General features: G+C 38.0%; 2 protein-coding genes across 3 annotated transcripts in view; one reads left to right on the top strand and one right to left on the bottom strand.

Annotated features, from left to right (window-relative positions):
• The window catches only part of runx2a (RUNX family transcription factor 2a), a 77,913-nt gene that overhangs the window by 18,522 nt on the left and 37,117 nt on the right, over window positions 1–22,274 (top strand). The window lies entirely within an intron of this gene.
• Window positions 1–22,274, bottom strand: part of supt3h (SPT3 homolog, SAGA and STAGA complex component) — a 198,488-nt gene that overhangs the window by 170,194 nt on the left and 6,020 nt on the right. Inside the window, exon 2 of the mRNA XM_063006895.1 lies at window positions 19,368–19,471. Within this exon, the coding sequence (XP_062862965.1) occupies window positions 19,368–19,471 (104 nt within the window). The remainder of the gene's footprint in view (window positions 1–19,367; window positions 19,472–22,274) is intronic.

The following is a 22,274-nucleotide window of genomic DNA, read 5'->3' as shown; positions in this document are numbered from 1 at the left end:
TTCACCAGCTGCACCACCGTTAATGTCAATTCAAACTCAAACACTTATAGTTCTAAAATTGATTTATTTATTTGGATTTTTAATGTCATGTTGTATACACTTTGGTTACACTCATGACAGGACAGGTAGTTACTCGTTACACAAGATTTATCAGTTCAAGTTTTTAATTTCAAACACCGTCATGGACCATTTAATATCTCCAATTCACCTCACTTGCATGTCTTTGGACTGTGGGAGGAAACCGTAGCTCCCGAAAGAAAATCCACACAGATACGGGGAGAACAAGCAAACTCCCTTCTAGTTCTATAAAGTGTAAAATAGTCCTGATAGTGAAATACTAAATAATTGTAGGCAAAAGCTTCTTTGTTTCAGAATTGAAAGAATGAGTAACGCAGAATGTGATGAAGCGACGCTGAAATAACAGAACAACAGAGAAGCACTGATGGATTTGCAGCAGCTCTAAGTCCATTTAAACCCAGAGCAGGAAAACAGTAGCAGTGTCTGTACTACTAAGTATTAACTCTACATCTGTTGTCAACAACGTTGTTTTTTCAGATTGAAATAGCTGTTGACTCATGGTGTGAGAGCATGTTGTAGGGTGCTATAGATACTGCAGCTCTCGTTTCATTGTGTGGAGTGTTTACTGTAAGCACGAGCTAGTCGTAAAGTTGTTGCTGGTTATCAGTGGGTCCTTTGAGGAAACGACGGCTCATCGTCGCGGTATAAAGACCAGATGTAATGTAAAATTTATCAGTCAGTTCCTCTCAGCAGGGATGACACCGTGTATCACGACGTACCTTCTCCGTTTTAAATATGTATTAGACGTCCAAAGGCAAATCCTCTAAGATGTTGTTTTCTCCACCTAAATGAAAGGTTGCTTATTCGGTTCGGTTCACTCAGAGGAAACTGTTTTGACGAAAACAACACTGGAGAGCTTGAGTTTCCAAATGACTTCAGTTTAAACACAGCTGTCATTTTGCTGACAAAGAAAATGGAACACGCTGGATTTCTACGTTTCACCTAAATATTAACAATGGGGCCTATTATTTAAACATGATTTCACTCTTAAAAGACATAAAGACGGCACAAAATTGAGAGAGGTGCATACTGAAACAAAGGGAATTGGAAAGGAAAGCATTTGCTTTCCAAGTCTTTTACTGGAAAGCTTGCGACTCTACAATCTTCTCTGTATGATCATTGCAAAAAACACGCTGGTGCCTCATCTAGCTTTGAGATCACATACTAAGTGCTGCTTTGTATGACATTTCAATCACTGCCGTGTCTTTTCAAATGAAATCCTCTTACAGAGCATGTTTTAAAAAACTAAATCCTGATCTCTAATGAACTACCGGCAGAACTTATGCCTGTGCCTGTCTAGGTTTGACAAGAGTATTATTATTTTTACATTAGCTAATCAATCATTCATACCCCAGCATATCCACAGCCAGTAAACTGTGGAAAATTGGCTCAGTTAAAAGTGGAAAATCTTGTGCCTGTTTAAAACTCATTGTACATGTCTTACTACGAGCACAAATCAGGACATTTACGCACCCTGGAAGCGTTCAATCACACGGAGTGTTTTATCAGATTGACAGACAGGGTGAAGATGAGAGATGAGATATGGCAGAGTGGTAGACTCAAGAATTCAAGGCTTCAAGAATTTGACAGAAAACAAGCAGTCAAAAACCATTCTGGTGCTCGTTGGTTACGTGTGGGAAGCACGGAGGGCTGGGGTTAAAATTTAATTCATCTAATTATTAACATAGTTTGTAAAAACAGAATGGTGTACTAAAGAATGGTGTACTAGAAATGGAGAACCAGCACTGCAGTGACACTGACATGGTGGTGGTGTATGAGCGTGTGTTGTGCTGGTATAAGTGGATCAGACACAGCAGCGCTCACTGTCCCTGCTGGACTAAGAATAGTCCACCAACCAAAAATATCCAGCCAACAGTGCCCCACAGGCGGCGTCCTGTGACCACTGATGAAGGTCTAGAAGATGACCAACTCAAACAGCAGCAATAGATGAGCAATCATCTCTGACTTTACATCTACAAGGTGGACCAACTAGGTAGGAGTGACTAATAGAGTGGACAGTGAATGGACACTTTATTTAAAAACTCCAGCAGCGCTGCTGTGTCTGATCCACTCATACCAGCACCACACACACTAACACACCGCCACCATTGTCACTGCAGTGCTGAGAATGATCCACCACCTAAATAATACCTGCTCTGTGGTGGTCCTGGTCCTGACCATTGAATAACAGGGTGAAAGCAGGTTAAAAAAGTATGTAGAGAAATAGATGGACTACAGTCAGTAATTGTAGTAACTACAAAATGCTTCTATATGATAAGTGGAGCTGATAAAATGGACAGTGAGTGTAAAAACAAGGAGGTGGTTTTAATGTTATGGCTGATCGATGTGTTTTAGAGAGCAAATATTTCTCTATTTTTTAAAAAGGCAGCACAAAAATACCTTCATCTTATTCTGTTATTATTATTTATTAGGATTTTAACGTTAACATGTTAGATTATATTCGCTGTACTACATTCACATTACTCTCCAACGAAATAAACATGAAGTACACTTCTTAGAACCCGGGTTTAAATATCGTCTCTGGTCAGTGAGAAGTTTTGCATAGTTTAGCTATTTGCGTATTGCTCTATGCTGTGATGATACAAGGCCAATTTTAATGAATTTGTAAAATGCTGCCACTGGTGCATATTAATAAATTACCCATCCCAATACATTTACAGCATTAAATATAAATCAGATATAAGTGGATCATAACATAATGCATGTCAACTCCAATCCAACACAACTCCAGTAATTTGTGCCAGTATTGTTCTCAAAAACAATAGCCAGCAGTAAAGTCAGCTTTGTATCAGTGTATCCAACCCACCATAAAACCTTCTGCTAAATTAAATTGGGTCACTAAACAAAAGAAAGAAAAATTATAGAACAGCCATTTGTTGACCTAACAATAGAGTAAATTAATGAATTTTATGAAACCACTGAAAAACTAATGATCTTGAGATAATATCACTGTGAAATCAATTATAGCAATATTATTATACTGTCATATCACCAAGCCTTAGTTGTGATAACACATAGCAAGCTGTTACAAAAAATGAACATTTTAAATGAAAAATATATTTAAAAAATACCAGTATTTATACATCTAGCTAATAGCATGACAAGGCTAAGTTGACCACTGTGCCCAAAGTAACAAACAAACAACTAAAAGTACCAGAACAAGCTCAAGAGAAAAAAAAACTTGTTTAAACTCATGTTTGGCACAGCAGATTCACAGCAAAAACTCTCGAGTCCAAGAGCAGTAAACAAATACTTAGTAGTGATGAGACGTTCTATTCAGTCCCCAAATTACAGTCTGGTTAACCAGAGACTGCCTGTGAGCCAACTTATTATTGCTGCTCGCTTTCAATGGGATGCAAAGTTTGGGAAAACATTCAAGAGGCCTTAAAAGTAAAGAAAACTAACACAGAAGCTCAGGGGACAGAGTCAACTTGAAAAAAGAAATAGGACAGAAAAGCAAAAGCCTTTCTGTACCAGCAAAGTCACTTACTTATCCCTATTGATTTTGATTTCTTTTTATTCAAGTTAAAATAAAAAACAAAAGCAATGCCAGGCCTGGTTAATACGATAATTCAACATTAGGATTTATTGACACTGCAGGGCATTTTCTGAATATTGTATTTACAAGCATCTGTCCTTTTTAGAACTGTTGCTACTGTGACAAGTATTACAGTACGTTGTACCAATTGCTTCATTTTTCTACGTCTTGTTTACTCACTGACTATATCTTTCTAGCTGTGGTATTATATATTTATTCATAGAGTGGATTCTGAAACAGTTCAGACCCCTTGACTTTGTGTTGTGAATGTACTTTTGAATATACATGGTTGCTGTTTATACCCATCCATCAGCTCTTAACCTATAATAAAGTAAAAAAAAAAAAACCTGTAATCTCTTATTCACAAAAGTATTCACACCCTTAGATGTGACAGTTGAACTTGTGGTCAGGTTTGTCTTGTTTGCTTTATTTTTTCTTGCAAAACCCTTAAGAATTACACTGCACTTTCAGGACAAGAACCAAACCATGATGTCCAAGAAACAGTCTGTGTATCTCTATATCAAACTGTGTGAAGGCATAGATCAAACCAAAGATATAAAACAATATTTAAGGCTTTGAGTGCTCCCAGGACCACAATGGCCAGTAGACTTTTGTCATCTGGCTAAATTAGGCATCAAGGCAAGTAGAGCCTTGGTCAGGGAGGTAAGAAAAAGTCCAATAGTCACTCTAAGGGCTTCACAAGTCTTGTGAAGAGAGGCCAAAGCCTTATTTAAACCTTATTAAACATCTGTGGAGAAACATAAAGATGGCAGTTTAGAGATACTCGCATTAAATCTCATGGTTTAGGAAGATTTGCCATAAACTGGCCAAATCCAGGTGTACAAAGTTTAAGACTTACATTTACATTTGATTTACATTTATGATTTTTAATAAACTAAACAATTTTTTTTACTGTCATTATGGTAATTAAGTGTACATTAATGTGTAAAAAGCCAATTATATTCATTTAAAATTAAATCCACAACATCATAAACTGTGCAAAAAGTCAAGGACCTGAGTCCACTGTATATTTATCTCTACTGAGACTTGAGTCTGGAATCAATTATGTTTTTCTATTGTATTTGTTTAGTCTTCTCCCTAAACAACAATTATAATATTGCATGCTAGAATGTCTAGATTTTCTTTTACTTTTGATTTGATTCCAACATTAAAGCTCTGAGTTTTGGCTGATAGTACCGTTAAGCCAATGCTAGAGTAGCTTTAGGAAACCTTACAGACTGTGTGCATTTGTGTGTATGATTTGCATCTTTATTCAACGTCACAATCTTCATTTAGCGTCACAGCAAGGCACTGGACTCGTATTCAAAAGGTCGCTGGTTCAAGCCCCACCACTGCCAGGTTGTAACTACTGAGCCCTTGAGCAAGGCCCTTATATTCTTAGACAAAATACTGTCACAGTACTGTAAGTCGCTTTGGATCAAATGAATTGAAAATTGAAAATGAATGAAATTAAATTAAATATAGTATACTAATATACTAATACTAATACACTAATACTAGTATACTAATACAGTATGTCACAGAAAATATGTGAATTGGATATGATACTTCAGGTCCGTATCAGCTCTGCTCATCCCATATTCATGTACAGTTTTATGTAAACATTACTTACAGGGAACCAACATAAAGATGCCCCTTACTGCACATTAATGCAATAACAGTTCATTTGCTAAATATTGGAAAATAATAAAAGAAAACAATAAAACAGCCATAACTTTTGTACATTTTACATTTCATGTTTTATTTGTATCCAGTAGGGTTTATTCCTTAAATGAACAGTAACGTTACATTATGTTTGTTCCATCTTTGTTCCCTGTAAAGATCCTTACTTCAGAAAGCTGGCAAAATACGGAATTTGGCCAGGGGACTGTATACCTCCATCTAACACTTTGACGTGGAGCACTTAACTTTTAGTCAAAGTTTCAAGCCACTTTGTTTTTTATTTAGACTTAGTCTTGACTTGTTTTGTCTTAACCAAATTTAGTCTTTGTATTTTGCAGCATTAACATACTGTCTTATTTGTAGACATAAACTGATCTAATACTTGATAATACTAGTATCAGTCCTAGTACAGTCTTAGTACAGTTTTATGCAAACATCTCAGTCCTAGTGACTAATCCGGGCCAAACACATTGGGAAAATATCAGTTTCCTTTTAATTGCTTTGATTTTTCCAGTGATGCTGCACAAAAAAAGGACCAGGTGCTGTCATCACATCTCTAAAGAAGCATTTGAATGCTTTTGCCTTCCAAAGATTGATAACTTAGAGCTATTACTTATAGGGTAGGTTTAGTTCATTAGAATTGGGAAGAGGTGGTTAGAATGAATAGGATAAAATGATATTCTGCCCATAAATTAAACAATTAGTTTGTTTTAATTTTTTTTTACCCTTAAACTGAGCTTGTAGATGTGTATAATGTAAACATTTCTGGAGTATCCTAAACATGTGATTCTGTAGTTCATTTGAATATTTTACCATTCATAGGTGTATGCGTGTGTCCCATTGAGACCTAAGTGTGTTCAGGAAAGGGCTCGGCTCTGGCCTCATTTGACACACAGGCTTTCCAAACAGCCTCTGGGTGTAGTGACAGCTGGGCTCTGCTCACTGCGTTTATATGCAAGCTCAAACACTTTTGTACTCCATTTAACAGAAGAAATTACAATTTAGGGAAAAAATGAGTTTAAGTTCATGAACCTCAGATGTTCATGTCAATGTAGAGCTCTTAGGGCTCTAGTAAATGAATGAACAGGTAAATAGTTGTAAAAACTATAATAATTACTCTGTGATATTAAAGAACAACAGTGTGGCCATGAAACTGGAAAATATTAGGTAAATGAATGAGCAAAGATTTAAATTTCAAGAAATACACAAAACCAGTCGAACCATAAGCCACAGTCTGAAGTGGGACTCAAAAATAGACAGAAACACTGCATTCCACCAGGATTCCAGAGTGACCAGGAAACACGGAAAATGCAAGTAAAGACTCAGAGAAGAAACCAAAGAGGGCTTGGATGCAACTCCGCCAGCTTTTAAGCCCACCAGCAAATTACCACACAAACACTCACCAAAGAACCAGACCGGGAAAACCCAGCTAACCGGTAGTGGTAAAAAATACAGGAAAACTGCCATGGCATCTATAGACAAAATAACCAGAAACCAAAAAAGCGGCAAAAAAGGTCAGCCGGACATGTAGTCAACTCCGGCCGGCAGCCAGGCATGTCAGACTTGAGCTAACAAACAGAGGACTCGGCTCCGAGCTGAGTCCCAGGTACACTTATACAGAGGTGTCTCCAGGTGTAGCAGGTAACATTTGATTAGATGCAATAAATGCTTTGTAATTTTTAAAGAGAAACAATTTCAAAGAGAAACTAATCATCTAGCTACACCTTCTCCAACTCCTAGGCTACCGGCAACCAATAAAAAGAAAGGAATGCTAGACAGCTAGACAGCTAGTACAGCTTCATAGAGTAAACTGTAAATCTCAATTCTATAAAACAGATTTTAACTCAGATTTTTAGATTTATGTCAGCCATTATGTAAAAACGTGGTAATTACTCAAGTCATTAGCAGCATAACAGTGATTGTGACATTAATAAACATACAAACCGGATTCCAAAAAAGTTGGGACACTAAACAAATTGTGAATAAAAACTGAATGCAATGATGTTGAGGTGCCAACATCTAATATTTTATTCAGAATAGAACACAAATCACAGATCAAAAGTTTAAACTGAGAGAATGTATCATTTTAAGGGAAAAATATGTTGTTTCAAAATTTCATGGCATCAACAAATCCCAAAAAAGTTGGGACAAGGCCATTTTTACCACTGTGTGGCATCCCCCCTTCTTCTTACAACACTCAACAGACGTCTGGGGACAGAGGAGACCAGTTTCTCAAGTTTAGAAATAGGAATGCTCTCCCATTCATGTCTAATACAGGCCTCTAACTGTTCAATCGTCTTGGGCCTTCTTTGTCGCACCTTCCTCTTTATGATGCGCCAAATGTTCTCTATAGGTGAAAGATCTGGACTGCAGGCTGGCCATTTCAGTACCCGGATCCTTCTCCTACGTAGCCATGATGTTGTGATTGCTGCAGAATGTGGTCTGGCATTATCTTGTTGAAAAATGCAGGGTCTTCCCTGAAAGAGATGACGTCTAGATGGGAGCATATGTTGTTCTAGAACCTGAACATAGTTCTCTGCATTAATGGTGCCTTTCCAGACATGCAAGCTGCCCATGCCACAAGCACTCATGCAACCCCATACCATCAGTGATGCAGGCTTCTGAACGGAGCGTTGATAACAACTTGGGTTATCCTTGTCCTCTCTGGTCCGGATGACATGGCGTCCCAGTGTTCCATAAAGAACTTCAAATCGTGACTCATCTGACCACAGAACAGTCTTCCATTTTGCCACACTCCATTTTAAATAACCCCTGGCCCAGTGCAAACGTCTGAGCTTGTGGAGCTTGCTTAGAAATGGCTTCCTCTTTGCACTGTAGAGTTTCAGCTGGCAACGGCGGATGGCACGGTGGATTGTGTTCACTGACAATGCTTTCTGGAAGTATTCCTGAGCCCATTCTGTTATTTCCTTGACAGTGGCATTCCTGTTTGAGGTGCAGTGACGTTTAAGGGCCCGGAGATCACGAGCATCCAGTAGAGTTTTACGGCCTTGACCCTTACGCACAGCGATTGTTCCAGATTCTCTGAATCTTTTGATGATGTTATGCACGGTTGATGATGATAACTTAAAAGTCTTTGCTATTTTACGCTGGGTAACACCATTCTGGTATTGCTGCACTATCTTTTTGCGCAACAATGGTGGAATTGGTGATCCTCTTACCATCTTGGCTTCTGAGAGACACTGACACTCTGAGAAGCTCTTTTTATACCCAATCATGTTGTCAATTGACCTAATTAGTGTTAATTGGTCTTCCAGCTGTTCGTTATATGCTCAATTTCCTTTTTCCAGCCACTTATTGCTACTTGTCCCAACTGTTTTGGGATTTGTTGACACTGTGAAATTTTGAATCAACATATTTTTCCTTTAAAATGTTACATTTACTCAGATTAAACTTTTGATCTGTCATCTATGTTCTATTATGAATAAAATATTGACATTTGCCATCTCCTCATCATTGCATTCTGTTTTTTTTCACAATTTGTTTAGTGTCCCAACTTTTTTGGAATCCGCTTTGTACATATTAGAGCAGCTCTAAAGAATAACTTACACCGATCAGCCATAACATTAAAACCACCTCCTTGTTTCTACACTCACTGTTCATTTTATCAGATCCACTTACTATATAGAAGCACTCTGTAGATCTACAGTTACTGACTGTAGTCCATGTGTTTCTCTGCATGCTTTGTTAGCCCCCTTTTTTGCTGTTCTTCCATGGTCAGGACCCCCACAGGTCCACCACAGAGCAGGTATTATTTAGGTGGTGGATCATTCTCAGCACTGCAGTGTGTGTTGTGCTGGTATAAGTGGAGTTCTGTGCTGGAGTTTTTTAATTTTGTGTCCACTCACTGTCCACCCTATTAGACACTCCTACCTAGTTGGTCCACCTTGTAGATGTAAAGTCAGAGATGATCGCTCATCTATTGCTGCTGTTTGCTGGTTGGTGGACTATTCTCAGTCCAGCAGTGAGGTGTTTAAAAACTCCATCAGCTCCATAGTGCTGAGAATGATCCACCACCCAAATAATACCAACTCTGTAGTGGTCCTGGGAGAGTCCTGACCATTGAAGAACAGCATGAAAGGGGGCTAACAAAGCGTGCATAAAAACAGATGGACTAGTCAGTAATTGTAGAACTACAAAGTGCTTCTATATGGTAAGTGGAGCTGATAAAATAGACAGTGAGTGTAGAAACAAGAAGGTGGTTTTAATGTTATGGTTGACTGGTGTATTTATCTGGTATAAAAAGCTTACAGCATTTTTGAGTTTTATTAAAATACAAAACGTACCATTAGGCAGCTAGAAGATCATCTGTTTTGTACAGTACTACCAAGGTAATCACACTAATCATTGCATCAACTAATAAACAAGCACTAAACAGCAGCTCTGTAAGTTAATCCTTTCTTTTGTTTAACTGGCACTGGTGAAAAGGGCCAAAAAGGATTTTAGTAAATGGATAAAGGTAAACTGGCCACACTAACATTTTAGCCCATATTACTCTCATACAGTTCAGTCACCACAATGTTTATTTAAAAGTTCTAGTAGCCTTTTTAGCCAGAAGCATTTCAAATATGAATAAGCATTAGAAAATAGAAAGAAATGCTAGACAACCTCAAGACCACAAAAATGCTGTTGTGGGTTTGGACTGTGTGTACAAATACCGACCTATTAACACCATGCCACACATAAATATAGAAAAACTAATATTTGTACCAAGTTTTAGTATATTGCACATGGAATAAGGATATAAACACTTGCAACTGGACATATTCAAACTTAAAAGATAGTAAGGTGATGTGTATAGAACTGAATTACAATGTACGACAAAAAGTATCAGTAAATAGAATATTTACTGATTCAAGCAATTTTGATAGCACATGTTGACAAAATATCTAGTTTTTGACGAAAAGTGCACTTTTATTCAATACCCACTCTTAGTACTTGGTGGAACATCCTTTTACCCCGATAACACTTAATGAAATAACGTTTTAGAGGTCCTCGTCTATTCTTCTTATGCAAAAGCTCATTGGGGTTTGATCCCTTACTTGTTGTAACTGCCTAATATAAATCCCACCAACGATTTTGTATGGGATTTAAATCAGGAGGCTGAGAAGGCCACTCCAGGATATTCCAGGAGTAACTCCTTATCAAACCACTGACACATTTGTTTCAGCCTTCATCTGGTCATCCTGTAAGTCTTTTGCAGTAACACAGAGGGGTTTCTTCTATGTCCTGATTAGATTGTTAATGTATCCGGATGAAATTTTGGGCTTTTCCCATGACCTGGCAGGTTTTCTGCTGCACCATACATTTGGAATTTCCAGACAATACTCCCAGTGGTGTCTCTGAGAATGTTTAAGTCTTGGAAATCTTCTTACATTCATTCATTTTGGTGCAGTGAAATGATCTCCTCTCTCAGCTTTTTTACAACTCCTTTGTTTTCACCATGGTTCCATGGTACACACTTTGAACACTTGAATCTTATACAACACATCACAGCTGAAGCAAATGAAGAATTGCAAGAGTTGCTAATGGTCTAATCATGTTGTAACCTAACTTTAGGTCAATCTGACTAGCAGGAGGTTTTAAGAACAGCAATATTATGTAGGATGGCAGTTGTAGCCAAGTGGTTAAGGAACTGGACTAGTAATCGAAAGGTTACTGATTCAAGCCCCACCACTGCCAGGTTGCCACTGTTGGGCCCTTAAGCAAGGCCCTTAACCCTGTATTGCTTAGACAATATACTGTCACAGTACTGTAAATCACTTTGGATAAAAGCATCTGCTAAGTACCGAAAATGTAAACAGGGTTGAATGATTGTGATATAGCAGTTCTAACAAAATATTCTACTACTGTAAAATAATCATTTATTTTCTATGTTCATTTGCTGTACTGTTCAACTAATAAATACTTAATTTAAAGCAAAATATAACTCTGCAGAAAAGTTTAAAGTTAAAGTCATTTTCTTTGGTGGGGGGTTGAATATTTAATTGCAACTGGATGTACAATTCTTGAAAGCCACAAATATGCAAGATAATTAATGAAAATGCAGTTGGTATATTAAAGCTCTCCCTGACAACATTAGTGTAGTTATTATGAGATGATGAGCAAAGTTTTACTGTTATACTGAGGAATGATATTAATAGCATTTTTGTAAAATAAAAGAAATACTGATTAATTAACAAATGTTGGTTTTTGATAATTAGTTCTTGATCATGTGAAATGTGACAATAAATCAAAAATGGCAACAATCTTCAATCATACTTCCTGCCAATAAGCAAATCCTATTAAAATGAATACAGGTTCTATTTTTGTAGATAAAACACAAAAATGCCTCAAGTTTTGTCAATAAGCGTGTTCTGAAATGCATTTCTCCTCACCATGGTAGCTGTTAGCCTATACCCATCTCTTAGGTCAGACTTGGTAATTGCCTCTGGCTTCTCTCATCAGTGCAAAACTCAAACTCACTGGACTTCTTTGTTTTCAACATCATCTTGTGTAAACATTTATGTCTGTTTGTAAAGTTCAGAAGAGATCAGTACGAGCATGTTTCTCAAAACCAGCCTCAAGCTCAAACCTGCATCAACAACCGCGCCAGAGTCTAAGCCACTCAGGTCAGATTTTCCTATTCTGATGTCTGATGTGAACAAAACTGAAGCTCTTAAGATGCAGAAGTTTATGTAATTTTGGTTTTGTACTACTGTGACTGGACCAGCTCATTAAATAAATACATTAATAAGCAAATATATATAATTACTATTAAATTAAATAATAAAAGCATTAAAATAGGGTTATAACGATTGGGATATTTATTTATTTACTAGGATTTTAACGTCGTTTTACTTACTTTGGTTACATTCATGACAGAAACGGTAGTTACTCGTCACACAAAATTCATCAGTTCACAGGTTTTAATGTCAAACACAGTCCTGGACAGTTTTGTATATTCACCTGACTTGCATGTCTTTGGACTGTGGGAGGAAACCGGAGCTCCCGGAGGAAACCCACACAGACACGGGGAGAACATGCAAACTCCATACAGAAAGGACCCGAACCGCTCCACCTGGGGATCGAACCCAGGACCTTCTTGCTGTGAGGCAACAGTGCTACCCACTGAGCCACCGTGTCGCCCCTGTACAATTAGGATAAGATTCATTTACATTACATTTAAATTAATGTCAAGTAAGCACCATGTTTCATTCATGATTTAAAAATTTACAGCTTTACAGCCATTATGTTAAGCTAACAAAGTCATCAATCATTCAGTCATTCAAAACCCTGCTGACTTTACGAATGTACAATAAATGTATTCAAACTGTGCGTGTAATTTAAGGGAAGGATGTAGGCGAGTCATATCTATAAACAAAAGAAAGCTGAACCTAGGCCATATTCAACTGTCTGTGTTATCTTTAGCACCTTAAGCGTGTCATATGGAATTTCCCAGTCCAAAGTAAGCACTTTTCAGCATGGATTGCAATCTTAAAATATCAGAATGATTGGGAGCGTAAAAGAAAGGGCAGTTTTTTATCATTTCCGAACAAATAGAGGCATGATGGGATGGTCTAGCGCTGACCTGAAAGGTGTTAAGCAGACTGTACTGGCCTCTCACTGAGAAGGTAGCCGAACAGACACAAACCAACAGTCATTTCATCCATGAGTGACAAAAGCGATCACTGGCACCCTTCCTAAGAAAACAAAAGTCAACTCTGAGCTCTTTTGTTTTTGACTGTCAAATTATCAGCAAACCACAGAACAAATACTAAAGCTGCTGCTTTTACTACTCTCTCAGAATCTCTACTCACGAACTAACACGACGCTAGATTTCCCAGAATAATCCAGACAAAGGTGTTATTTATCCCACACTTATTTGAACCACGCTGCGCATTTAAAGCAAACAATCTGTGCTAGTGTTATTATACAGTATTAGTTTGCTCAATGGTGTGTAGTGTCTGTGTACTTCATTTGCATCAATAAAAATCAGGCTTTTCATTCACACTCTGCATTATCCCCTGTATCCCAGTGGTTCCTAACCTGCAGCTCACTTGCAGTCTTTGAAACATGCCAGCGCAGCACTACATTAAAAGCTATTAGAATACATACATACATAAATACATATTTATTTTGATGAAGATTGTGTTTCTAGCTGAAGTTTGTCCTGGCAACGGAAATGCACAGTGTGTGCAAATCCATCACAGCTTCTTTCACTTACTTGTTTCAGAGATTTAAAAAACATGCAGGCATATAAAGAACAAGTCCACACAGTAACATTGACTAAGATGTGTAAGAGATCATGTGTGTCATCCAAACTACCTGCTGAACCAGCGTGCCACCCAGAACTGAGTTTAGTAACCCTGAAGTAATTCTAAAATTATATCCACAACTGAAACTAAGCATAAATTAAAATAATCTTTTTCAGCAATTTGTACAACGGTAGCATTTTTGTGGGACAGAAGCAGACGGGCAAGCCTTAGCTGCCCATGCACATCAGTGAGCCTTGGGCAACCATGATCCAATCACTGGTTCACTAGCTGTCACTCTTGGACCACTTTTAGTAGGTACTAACCAAGGTCATTTTGGAGATGTTCTGACCATGGTCTAGCTATCATAATTTGTAGGAATGTCCCGATCCGATCTCAAAGATCGGGATCGGGGCCGATCAAGGCATTTTTTAACTGATCGGAATCGGCTTTACTAAACCCGATCTTAATCCCGATCTTTTGTGTTACGTCAGCATGTCCGCTGTGTGGAAATTGAAAAGTAAAACAAGTCCAACAGTGAAGTGTAACGTCTGCAGTGTGAGCGTTTCACGAGGCGGTGGGAGCAGAGCTGCGTTCATGTGTGAGAGTGTGTGTGAGTTAAGGATCACACCGGTTTACAAAACAACGTAGTGATGCACTCGTTTAATAAAGAAATAAATGCACAGTATATTCACATATTGTCGGGAGCAGAACACTTTATTAACTTTTTCTGTTACGGTACCGAATAGCCGACAGTTGAGTCAAGCACGCTATTTCATGTTCTATGGAAGGCCTAAAGGGTCAAAACACACTCACTGCGTGTACAAACGTCCATCAAACCCTTGTCACAATACAAGCACTTTAAAAACTGCCTTTCCTTCATAACAAAAGAGCCTTTCCATTTTATTTTGGTATTCAGGTTTTACTGTAATGCTTTTAAGTAACTTTTTTTCTTATATTCAAGTTAAGCTGCTACACAGATTTCTGTTCATTTTTAGTGTATCACTGCATTAAACATTTTTTTTCTTTGAATGTAAAGTTTAAAGTAAAACTAATTATCTCACTCATTTTGACTGATTTTGTAAAAATACAAAAACATTAAGCAATAGCTTGGATGCAGCATTTTTCCCTTCAGCACTGCAGAGCTATTCAGTTGTTAAACATGTACATTGGATTAATTTGAATAACTGTAATGTACTTGAAGTGTGCACTGTGTGAACAGTATTATCTAGTTCTTATCTAGACAATATCTAGGAAATACAAGTATCGGTTTGAGTATCGGTATCGGATCGGGATCAAAATTAATAATCGGGATCGGTATCAGGAACAAAAAAACGTGATCGGGACATTCCTAATAATTTGGCCTTTGTCAAAGTCATTCAAATCCTTACGCTTGCCTATTTTTCCTGCTTCTGACTGATATAACCCAGCCCTTCATGTTTTGCACATGAAAATGACAAAACAGTACTTCCCAATTCATGTGACAGTTCTGTGACTGTTTATAGCACAGCTTTGATGATAGGTATACACTAATCAGGCATAACATTAAAACCACCTCGTTTCTAAACTCACTGTCCATTTTATCAGCTCCACTTACCATATAGAAGCATTTTGTAGTTCTACAATTACTGACTGTAGTCCATCTGTTTCTCTGCATGCTTTGTTAGCCCCCTTTCATGCTGTTCTTCAATGGTCAGGACTCTCCCAGGACCACCACAGAGCAGGTATTATTTGGGTGGTGGATCATTCTAAGCACTGCAGTGACACTGACTGGTGGTGGTGTGTTAGTGTGTTGTGCTGGTATGAGTGGATCAGACACAGCAGCGCTGCTGGAGTTTTTAAATACCGTGTCCACTCACTGTCCACTCTATTAGACACTCCTACCTAGTTGGTCCACCTTGTAGATGTAAAGTCAGAGACGATCGCTCATCTATTGCTGCTGTTTGAGTTGGTCATCTTCTAGACCTTCATCAGTACGGGGTGCTGTTGGCTGGATATATTTTTGGGTGGTGGACTATTCTCAATCCAGCAGTGACAGTGAAGTGTTTAAAAACTCCATCAGCACTGCTGTGTCTGATCCACTCATACCAGCACAACACACACTAACACACCACCACCGTGTCAGTTTCACTGCAGTGCTGAGAATGATCCACCAGCTAAATAACACCTGCTCTGTAGTGGTCCTGGGAGAGTGCTGACCATTGAAGAACAGCATGAAAGGGGGCTAACAAGGCATGCAGAGAAACAGATGGACTACAGTCAGTAATTGTAGAACTACAAAGTGCTTCTATATGGTAAGTGAAGCTGATAAAATGGACAATGTGTGTTGAAACAAGGAGGTGGTTAAATATTTATCAAGGTCCGAGCAAAATCGCTATTCTGAGAGATAGTGGCATTCCTATATGAAATCGAAGCACATCAGCAATCATTAAACGTCTCTGTGTATTGTTTAAAAAAAGAATGAAAATACTACTGTACTATTGAAAATGACTGAGGATACCCACTGCAGCTAGATTTCAGCATGTCTGAAACACCATATCTGTTTCACACACCCTGTATAATGAAATCCAGTACAGCAGTTCTGCCTTTTTTTATCCAAACAATTCAAAACTTTGAGAAACTGCAATTCTCACAGAATAATGGACATAATTCACATTGAAAAATGCTGCTTGATTGTAAATTAGATGACTGGGACAGTAGTCTCTATTATTTTTTAAGAACCATACTCCAGTTCCATTACTTTTCCCAAGAACCACAGCACTTCCTGCCATTTATAAGTACAAGTGATCTCAATTAGGGACCTCCATGAAGGCAGGAGGCGGCAGACAGTCACGGCAATAAGAGCCAAAGAAAATCGTCTTTACATTTTCCTCCCTCGCTGCTCTAGACACGCACAAAAGCACACACTCCGAGACGTGCCTGTTTTACAGTCTGCAGACATAAATGTCAGAATCGAATGGTTTACTAGCGTCACACTGACTGGCTTTGGTGCTGACTTTTTTCCTGTTGAAAGAAGAGCCAGTAGAGAGTTAATAGTGCTGGTTGGCACAGAAGCATGATAAATGCAGGAGAGAGTACAGAGAGTGACAGCCCTGCTAGAGGAGTCCCGTCGTAATAGACTGTTAAGAAAAGTGGACGAGACAGAATTTTACTTCTGCAGATCATTCAGCACAAACCTGATATTGTTGCTCCTGCAGGCTGTACTTAAAAGCCCTTCATTATGGTGAAGGTTAATTATCACTGTACTTGAACAAAGCCTGAGAAATGTGACAAAATATTATTGTGCAGATTGTCCTGTGCGGTGTGATTTCACAAGCGCATTATTTGTACTGAAGACTGAAAACAACTGATAGGAAACATTGTATGTATGATAAGATGTACCCTAGGAGCTTTGTTGACAGTTTAGGAATTTATTGTCAATATTTTTCTTCATATTACTGATATGTTTCCTAATGAAAAATGAAACAATTTCGTCTACACAAACACACTCGTGACCCTACAAGTAACCTTTCTTTATTATAAACTGCAGTAATTATAAACTAATGCTGACTGTTTAATGTGTGAATCAAGCAGATAATAAATGACTATTTGTTTCACACATTTGGATGCATACATACAGGTTGTTCTACTAGGATTGCCAGTCATGAGGTCCATCATTGTGAGCTCATACAGTACATACTGATAATATACCAGCAGTCAGAAATATACACTGATCAGGCATAACATTATGATCACCTTTCTAATATTGTGTTGGTCCCCTGTATTCTGTATTCTGACAGCTTTCTATCAGAACCAGCATTAACTTCTTCAGCAATTTGAGCTACAGAAGCTCGTCTGTTGGATCGGACCACACTGACCAGCCTTCGCTCCCCATGTGCATCAATAAGCCTTGGCCGCCCATGACCCTGTCGCCGGTTTACCACTGTTCTCTCCTTGGACCACTTTTGAGTGATACTGACCACTGCAGACCGGGAAAGCTAAATTACACAGCAAGATTTTTTTACTACCACAAACACTCAGTTAAAAAACGCTTTGTACTGTAGATTGCAGTAAAACAAAAAAAAAAACTGTGATTGTTTTAATTTACCAAACCGGACTATGTTTAGATTAAGCCAGTTTCTTAATAACTCCAGGTTTAATGACTAGCATTTATGTATCCAGTAGGTATCCAAGACCTAATACTAATACTTTAATTATGAGTTAATCCATTTTAACTATAACCCATTTTTAGTGCTAAGATGAATGCAGGACCAAGAAAGCAGCCTTTGACAAACCAATTCACCAGCTCCAACCTTGATTTCCAATAAACATGCAGTTTTGATTAATACATTTACAAAAACCATCCTCTGCTTATATATTTCCCTAAATATATATAATTCTTTTAGGGACAGTAGTAGTCTAGTGAGTAGAGCTTTGGGCTATAAACTGAAAGGTTGAGAGTTCGAATCCCAGCTCTGCCATGTAGCCACTGCTGGGCAGTTGAACAAGGGCCCTTAACCCTCTCTGCTCCAGGGTTGCCATACAAGGGATGACCCTGTGCTCTGAAAAAAGAATTTCGTTGTACTGTACATCTGTATATAAGAACGCAGCCTTTGACAAATCAATTCACCTGCTCCAACCTTGATTTCCAATAAACATCCAGTTTTGTTTAAATGCATTTATAAACATTTAATAATGTATCTGAAAATAGCAAGAAACCAGATTATCAACAGTTTGATCACTGAGTTTACATGAACTTTTCTTTTATTATGTATTTATTTATTCCTTAAAACAGACAGTTTGTTTCCGCCAGTTCAGAAAGTAAAAACTTCATTTATTTATTTATTAGGATTTTAACGTCATGTTTTACACTTTGGTTACATTCATGACAGAAACGGTAGTCACTCATTACACAAGATTCATCAGTTCACAAGGTTATATCGACCACAGTCCTGGACAATTTAGTGTCTCCAATTCACCTCACTTGCATGTCTTTGGACTGTGGGAGGAAACCGGAGTACCCGGAGGAAACCCACACGGACACGGGGAGAACATGCAAACTCCACACAGAAAGGACCCGGACCGCCCCACCTGGGGATCGAACACAGGACCTTCTTGCTGTGAGGCGACAGTGCTACCCAGAGATTTAATAAAATGTATACAGAGTAAATTAATGGCTAAATTAAATTTGAACATTTTAAAAGTGGACAGTCAGTCACTGTTGAGCTTTTATCAAGTCCATTTGAGCCGTCATTTTTAAATCTGATTTGGACGCATTTTTCACGTTTTTTTACTGTGGCTTGTCCACACAAGTAATGCTAAGGAAACAAAAGTGATCCAGTAAAGTATACATGTGCTGAATAAATCAATTCAAAGTGTTTAACATAAGCAACTGATTAATTAGACGACTACCAACTCCTCTAATCAATAATCATATTAATAGTGTTCGTTTTTGCAATGCCTATTAATAACAGCCAGTTCAATTCAGTCTTCACAGGGTCAGTGCTTGTTTATTCTTCATTACACTGCTGACGTAAAATGTCTGAGCCACGGCTCATTAGCTTCTTGATGATGCAGAAAGTTGAACATATCTGATAACTTCAGGTTTTGTGAATGGAGTGAGAAATTCTTATGTCTGATGTAATTCAGTCAGTCCTAGTGTGTGTGATGCATGCTCGCTTTGAACTTTTGATCATGATGCCAGGCGACATGTGTGTACACATCAATAAGTAGAAGCGGGTGGGAAGTGTGTCTGAATAGAGGAAGTGTGTATAAGTGTGTGAAGGGGTATGTGGGTAAAAGTTAAATCTACTCACATCATGCTCTGAAGCTCCGGGATGAAGCTGATTGTTTTTCCGGATCCTCTCCCAGACGTGGAGGTGCTGCTGGCTGCCATGGGGCTTGTAGCGCTGTTGCTCATCTGTTACACACACATATATACAAAGCAAAGAGTTTTTAATGTACCACTCATAGAGCTGTATGTGCCAGAAAAGCCTGGAGCAATTATAAAGCCACAAACAGGAAGAAAAATACACCACATGTCGGAAGTGGAATCACGACAAAAAGACACTCTGACACTTCAGTGTGTGAAGTGTAGTAGTTAATGTTAAAAAGGCTGTGAAAAACTGAGAAATATTGGAATAGCTCACTAACTAGCCATTTTTACATGTTTTTTTTGCACCAATCAGCGTTAGCAAGTACTATTGCATTAAGAAAACAACTATTGTCAAACTTTTAATTAATTGACCACCAAATCAATGCTGCATAAGGCTGAAAGTCATTTAAATATTGATGCTTTTTTTAAATGAAACAGAGTAGAAACACAACTGTGCCCCTGACAACAGTGGAAAATTAAAATCTAAAGAAACCAAACAATGTTTAAAATGTGTCTGTAATATGGCCCCCCTCTTCCACCAAAATTGTAGTTCCACCACAAGTGGCTTTTTGCTAGGCAATGAAATAATGTAATGATGTAACTCCCTAAAATACGATAAAACTAATGTCACAATTATATAAACTAATGCAAAAACAATCGTTTTTCAAGTGCATACATGATGATTTGGCTTTTCCGTTTATCTGTCCATCTTCTGTAAATATTTATAATCACCTGCCCTATATCATAAATCTATTTAATATTGAATTAGTTTATATTTCTGCTGAATATTATACTTCAGTTTACTGTCTAGACACTTTATTGTTGGAATGTCTATCACCAAAGGGTACATGTCCGCCAAGGGAAGGAGAGGTCTGACTCTTCAGCTACCACATTCTTCATCAGTCTAACCAAAGTACATGATGCAATCAAACAAGTTACACTGTTACAACTATGGTGAGACTATGGACAAACTATGGTGAGAAAGGTGATACAGGGCAGTGGTAAGTGCAAAACGAACTTCCCCTTGTTCTACTAATACTCTTGTTCTAACAGGGTATTAGCAGACTTGTGTTGTCTGTTCATACTAGAGTAAGGAAATATTTACTGAGGAAGCACTTCTGTAAGTCACTCTGGACAAGAGCTTCTGCTAAATGCTGTAAATGTAACTCAAGAAACGGATCTAATACTCGTAAGTTTGCTGGTTGTCACTGTTAAATCCAACTGTTGGTATTGTTTATTCTTGATTTTTTTTTTTTTTTTATTAGGATTTTGCCATCATGTTTACACTTCGGTTACTTTCATGACAGGACAGGTAGTTACAGGGTAAATAAGATTCATCAGCTCAGGTTCAATGTCAAACACCATCATGGGCAATTTTGTCTCTAATTGATCTCACTTTGGACTGTGAGAGAAACCCCACAGAGACACATGGAGAACATGCTCCACACAGAAAGGACGTGGACTGCTCCATCTGGAAATAGAACCCAGGACCTTCTTGGTGTGAGGTGACAGTGCTGCCCACTGAGCCACTGTGCTGCCTACTTTGGATTGCATTCAGGCACAAGTGAAAATCATTTTGAATAAAAGCATCTAATAATTGGCGTAAACGCAAATGTTTAGGTTTGGCAAAAAATGTGCTGTTATGTGATATTTTAACAAATCGGATTGTAAGTTGAAAAATATTTTGGCTCATGTCAACATACGTATTGTTGATACTTTATTTGTATTTTTAATAAGCCTGATTTTTACAGACTTGCCTGAACTTGCCTCACTTCAGCTGATCGGCATTATTTAAGATCAGTTAATTGGGGTCCAAAATCATTTGGGGGATTTTATAGGGGGTTTTATTTTTTTTTATAAATATTTACAGTCTGTCTTTATCAATGACTTGATCAACAAAATGAAATCACTGTCCCATAATCTATTGTTAGTTTAATATACTAATGTTTTAATACAGTCTGTTTAGTTGCTTAATTGCTTATTATATTAACTGCAAGACATAGTTATTATATAAATGTTGTGTAATATTGTGTACACAACCCATGCAGGGTTTACATGTTCAAGGAATTAATGTAATATTAAAATTGACTGTTACATTAATGCATTACTACCAGCACTGAGTTATAAATAGTAAAAACATTTAAATTCTAAGTATACAATTATCTGTAGGGCAATTAAGCTAAGGGGCTAGTTTTAAGTGTCATGTATATAAGGACGTATCCATGTAATCTCCCTCATAAAATTCAAATATAGTGTTTATGAAATAAATAATTGATAAATTTACAGTGCCAAACATATATGATCATGTGCTGCAGGACAGATAACATTCATCACACAGCTATTCACACATTTTGCAGTTAGGCCTCGTGAAACATAACCCATTGCTTAAGAAAACAAATTAACAGGATGCTGATATTTACCTGGAAATGGACCTTGTAAAATGTAAATGCTCCATTGTTGAGCGTGGAGAAATTTACATTGGGAAGCATAGCCAGGTGAGTTTTGACGGCCCACCAAATTTATTTGAACAAAAATCACCTGATGCACAGCTGTTGGCTTGACTGGTTTGGAAACCACAACCTTCCTATCGCCAGCCAAGTCATCAGACTATCAAATCACACAGGTGGATTGGCTTTTCTTCAGAACAGATCGGAACAAAGCCCTGCGAGAACGAAAATAGCTTGCTCTATTGTGAAAAACTATTCTTAGTCTGAATCCCTGCTGTCCACCACCAGGACAGATCAAAGCTGGCAAACAAAACAACTCAGCAAATAGAAAAATGCAAGTTTACATGCAGGGACGTAAATCGGGATGGTTTAAACAGTCTCGAGAGCAGGAGCGCAGACAG

Source organism: Trichomycterus rosablanca, chromosome 13, assembly GCF_030014385.1.
Source record: "Trichomycterus rosablanca isolate fTriRos1 chromosome 13, fTriRos1.hap1, whole genome shotgun sequence".
Taxonomy (NCBI): domain Eukaryota; kingdom Metazoa; phylum Chordata; class Actinopteri; order Siluriformes; family Trichomycteridae; genus Trichomycterus; species Trichomycterus rosablanca.
This window is presented reverse-complemented; position numbering and strand designations above follow the sequence as displayed.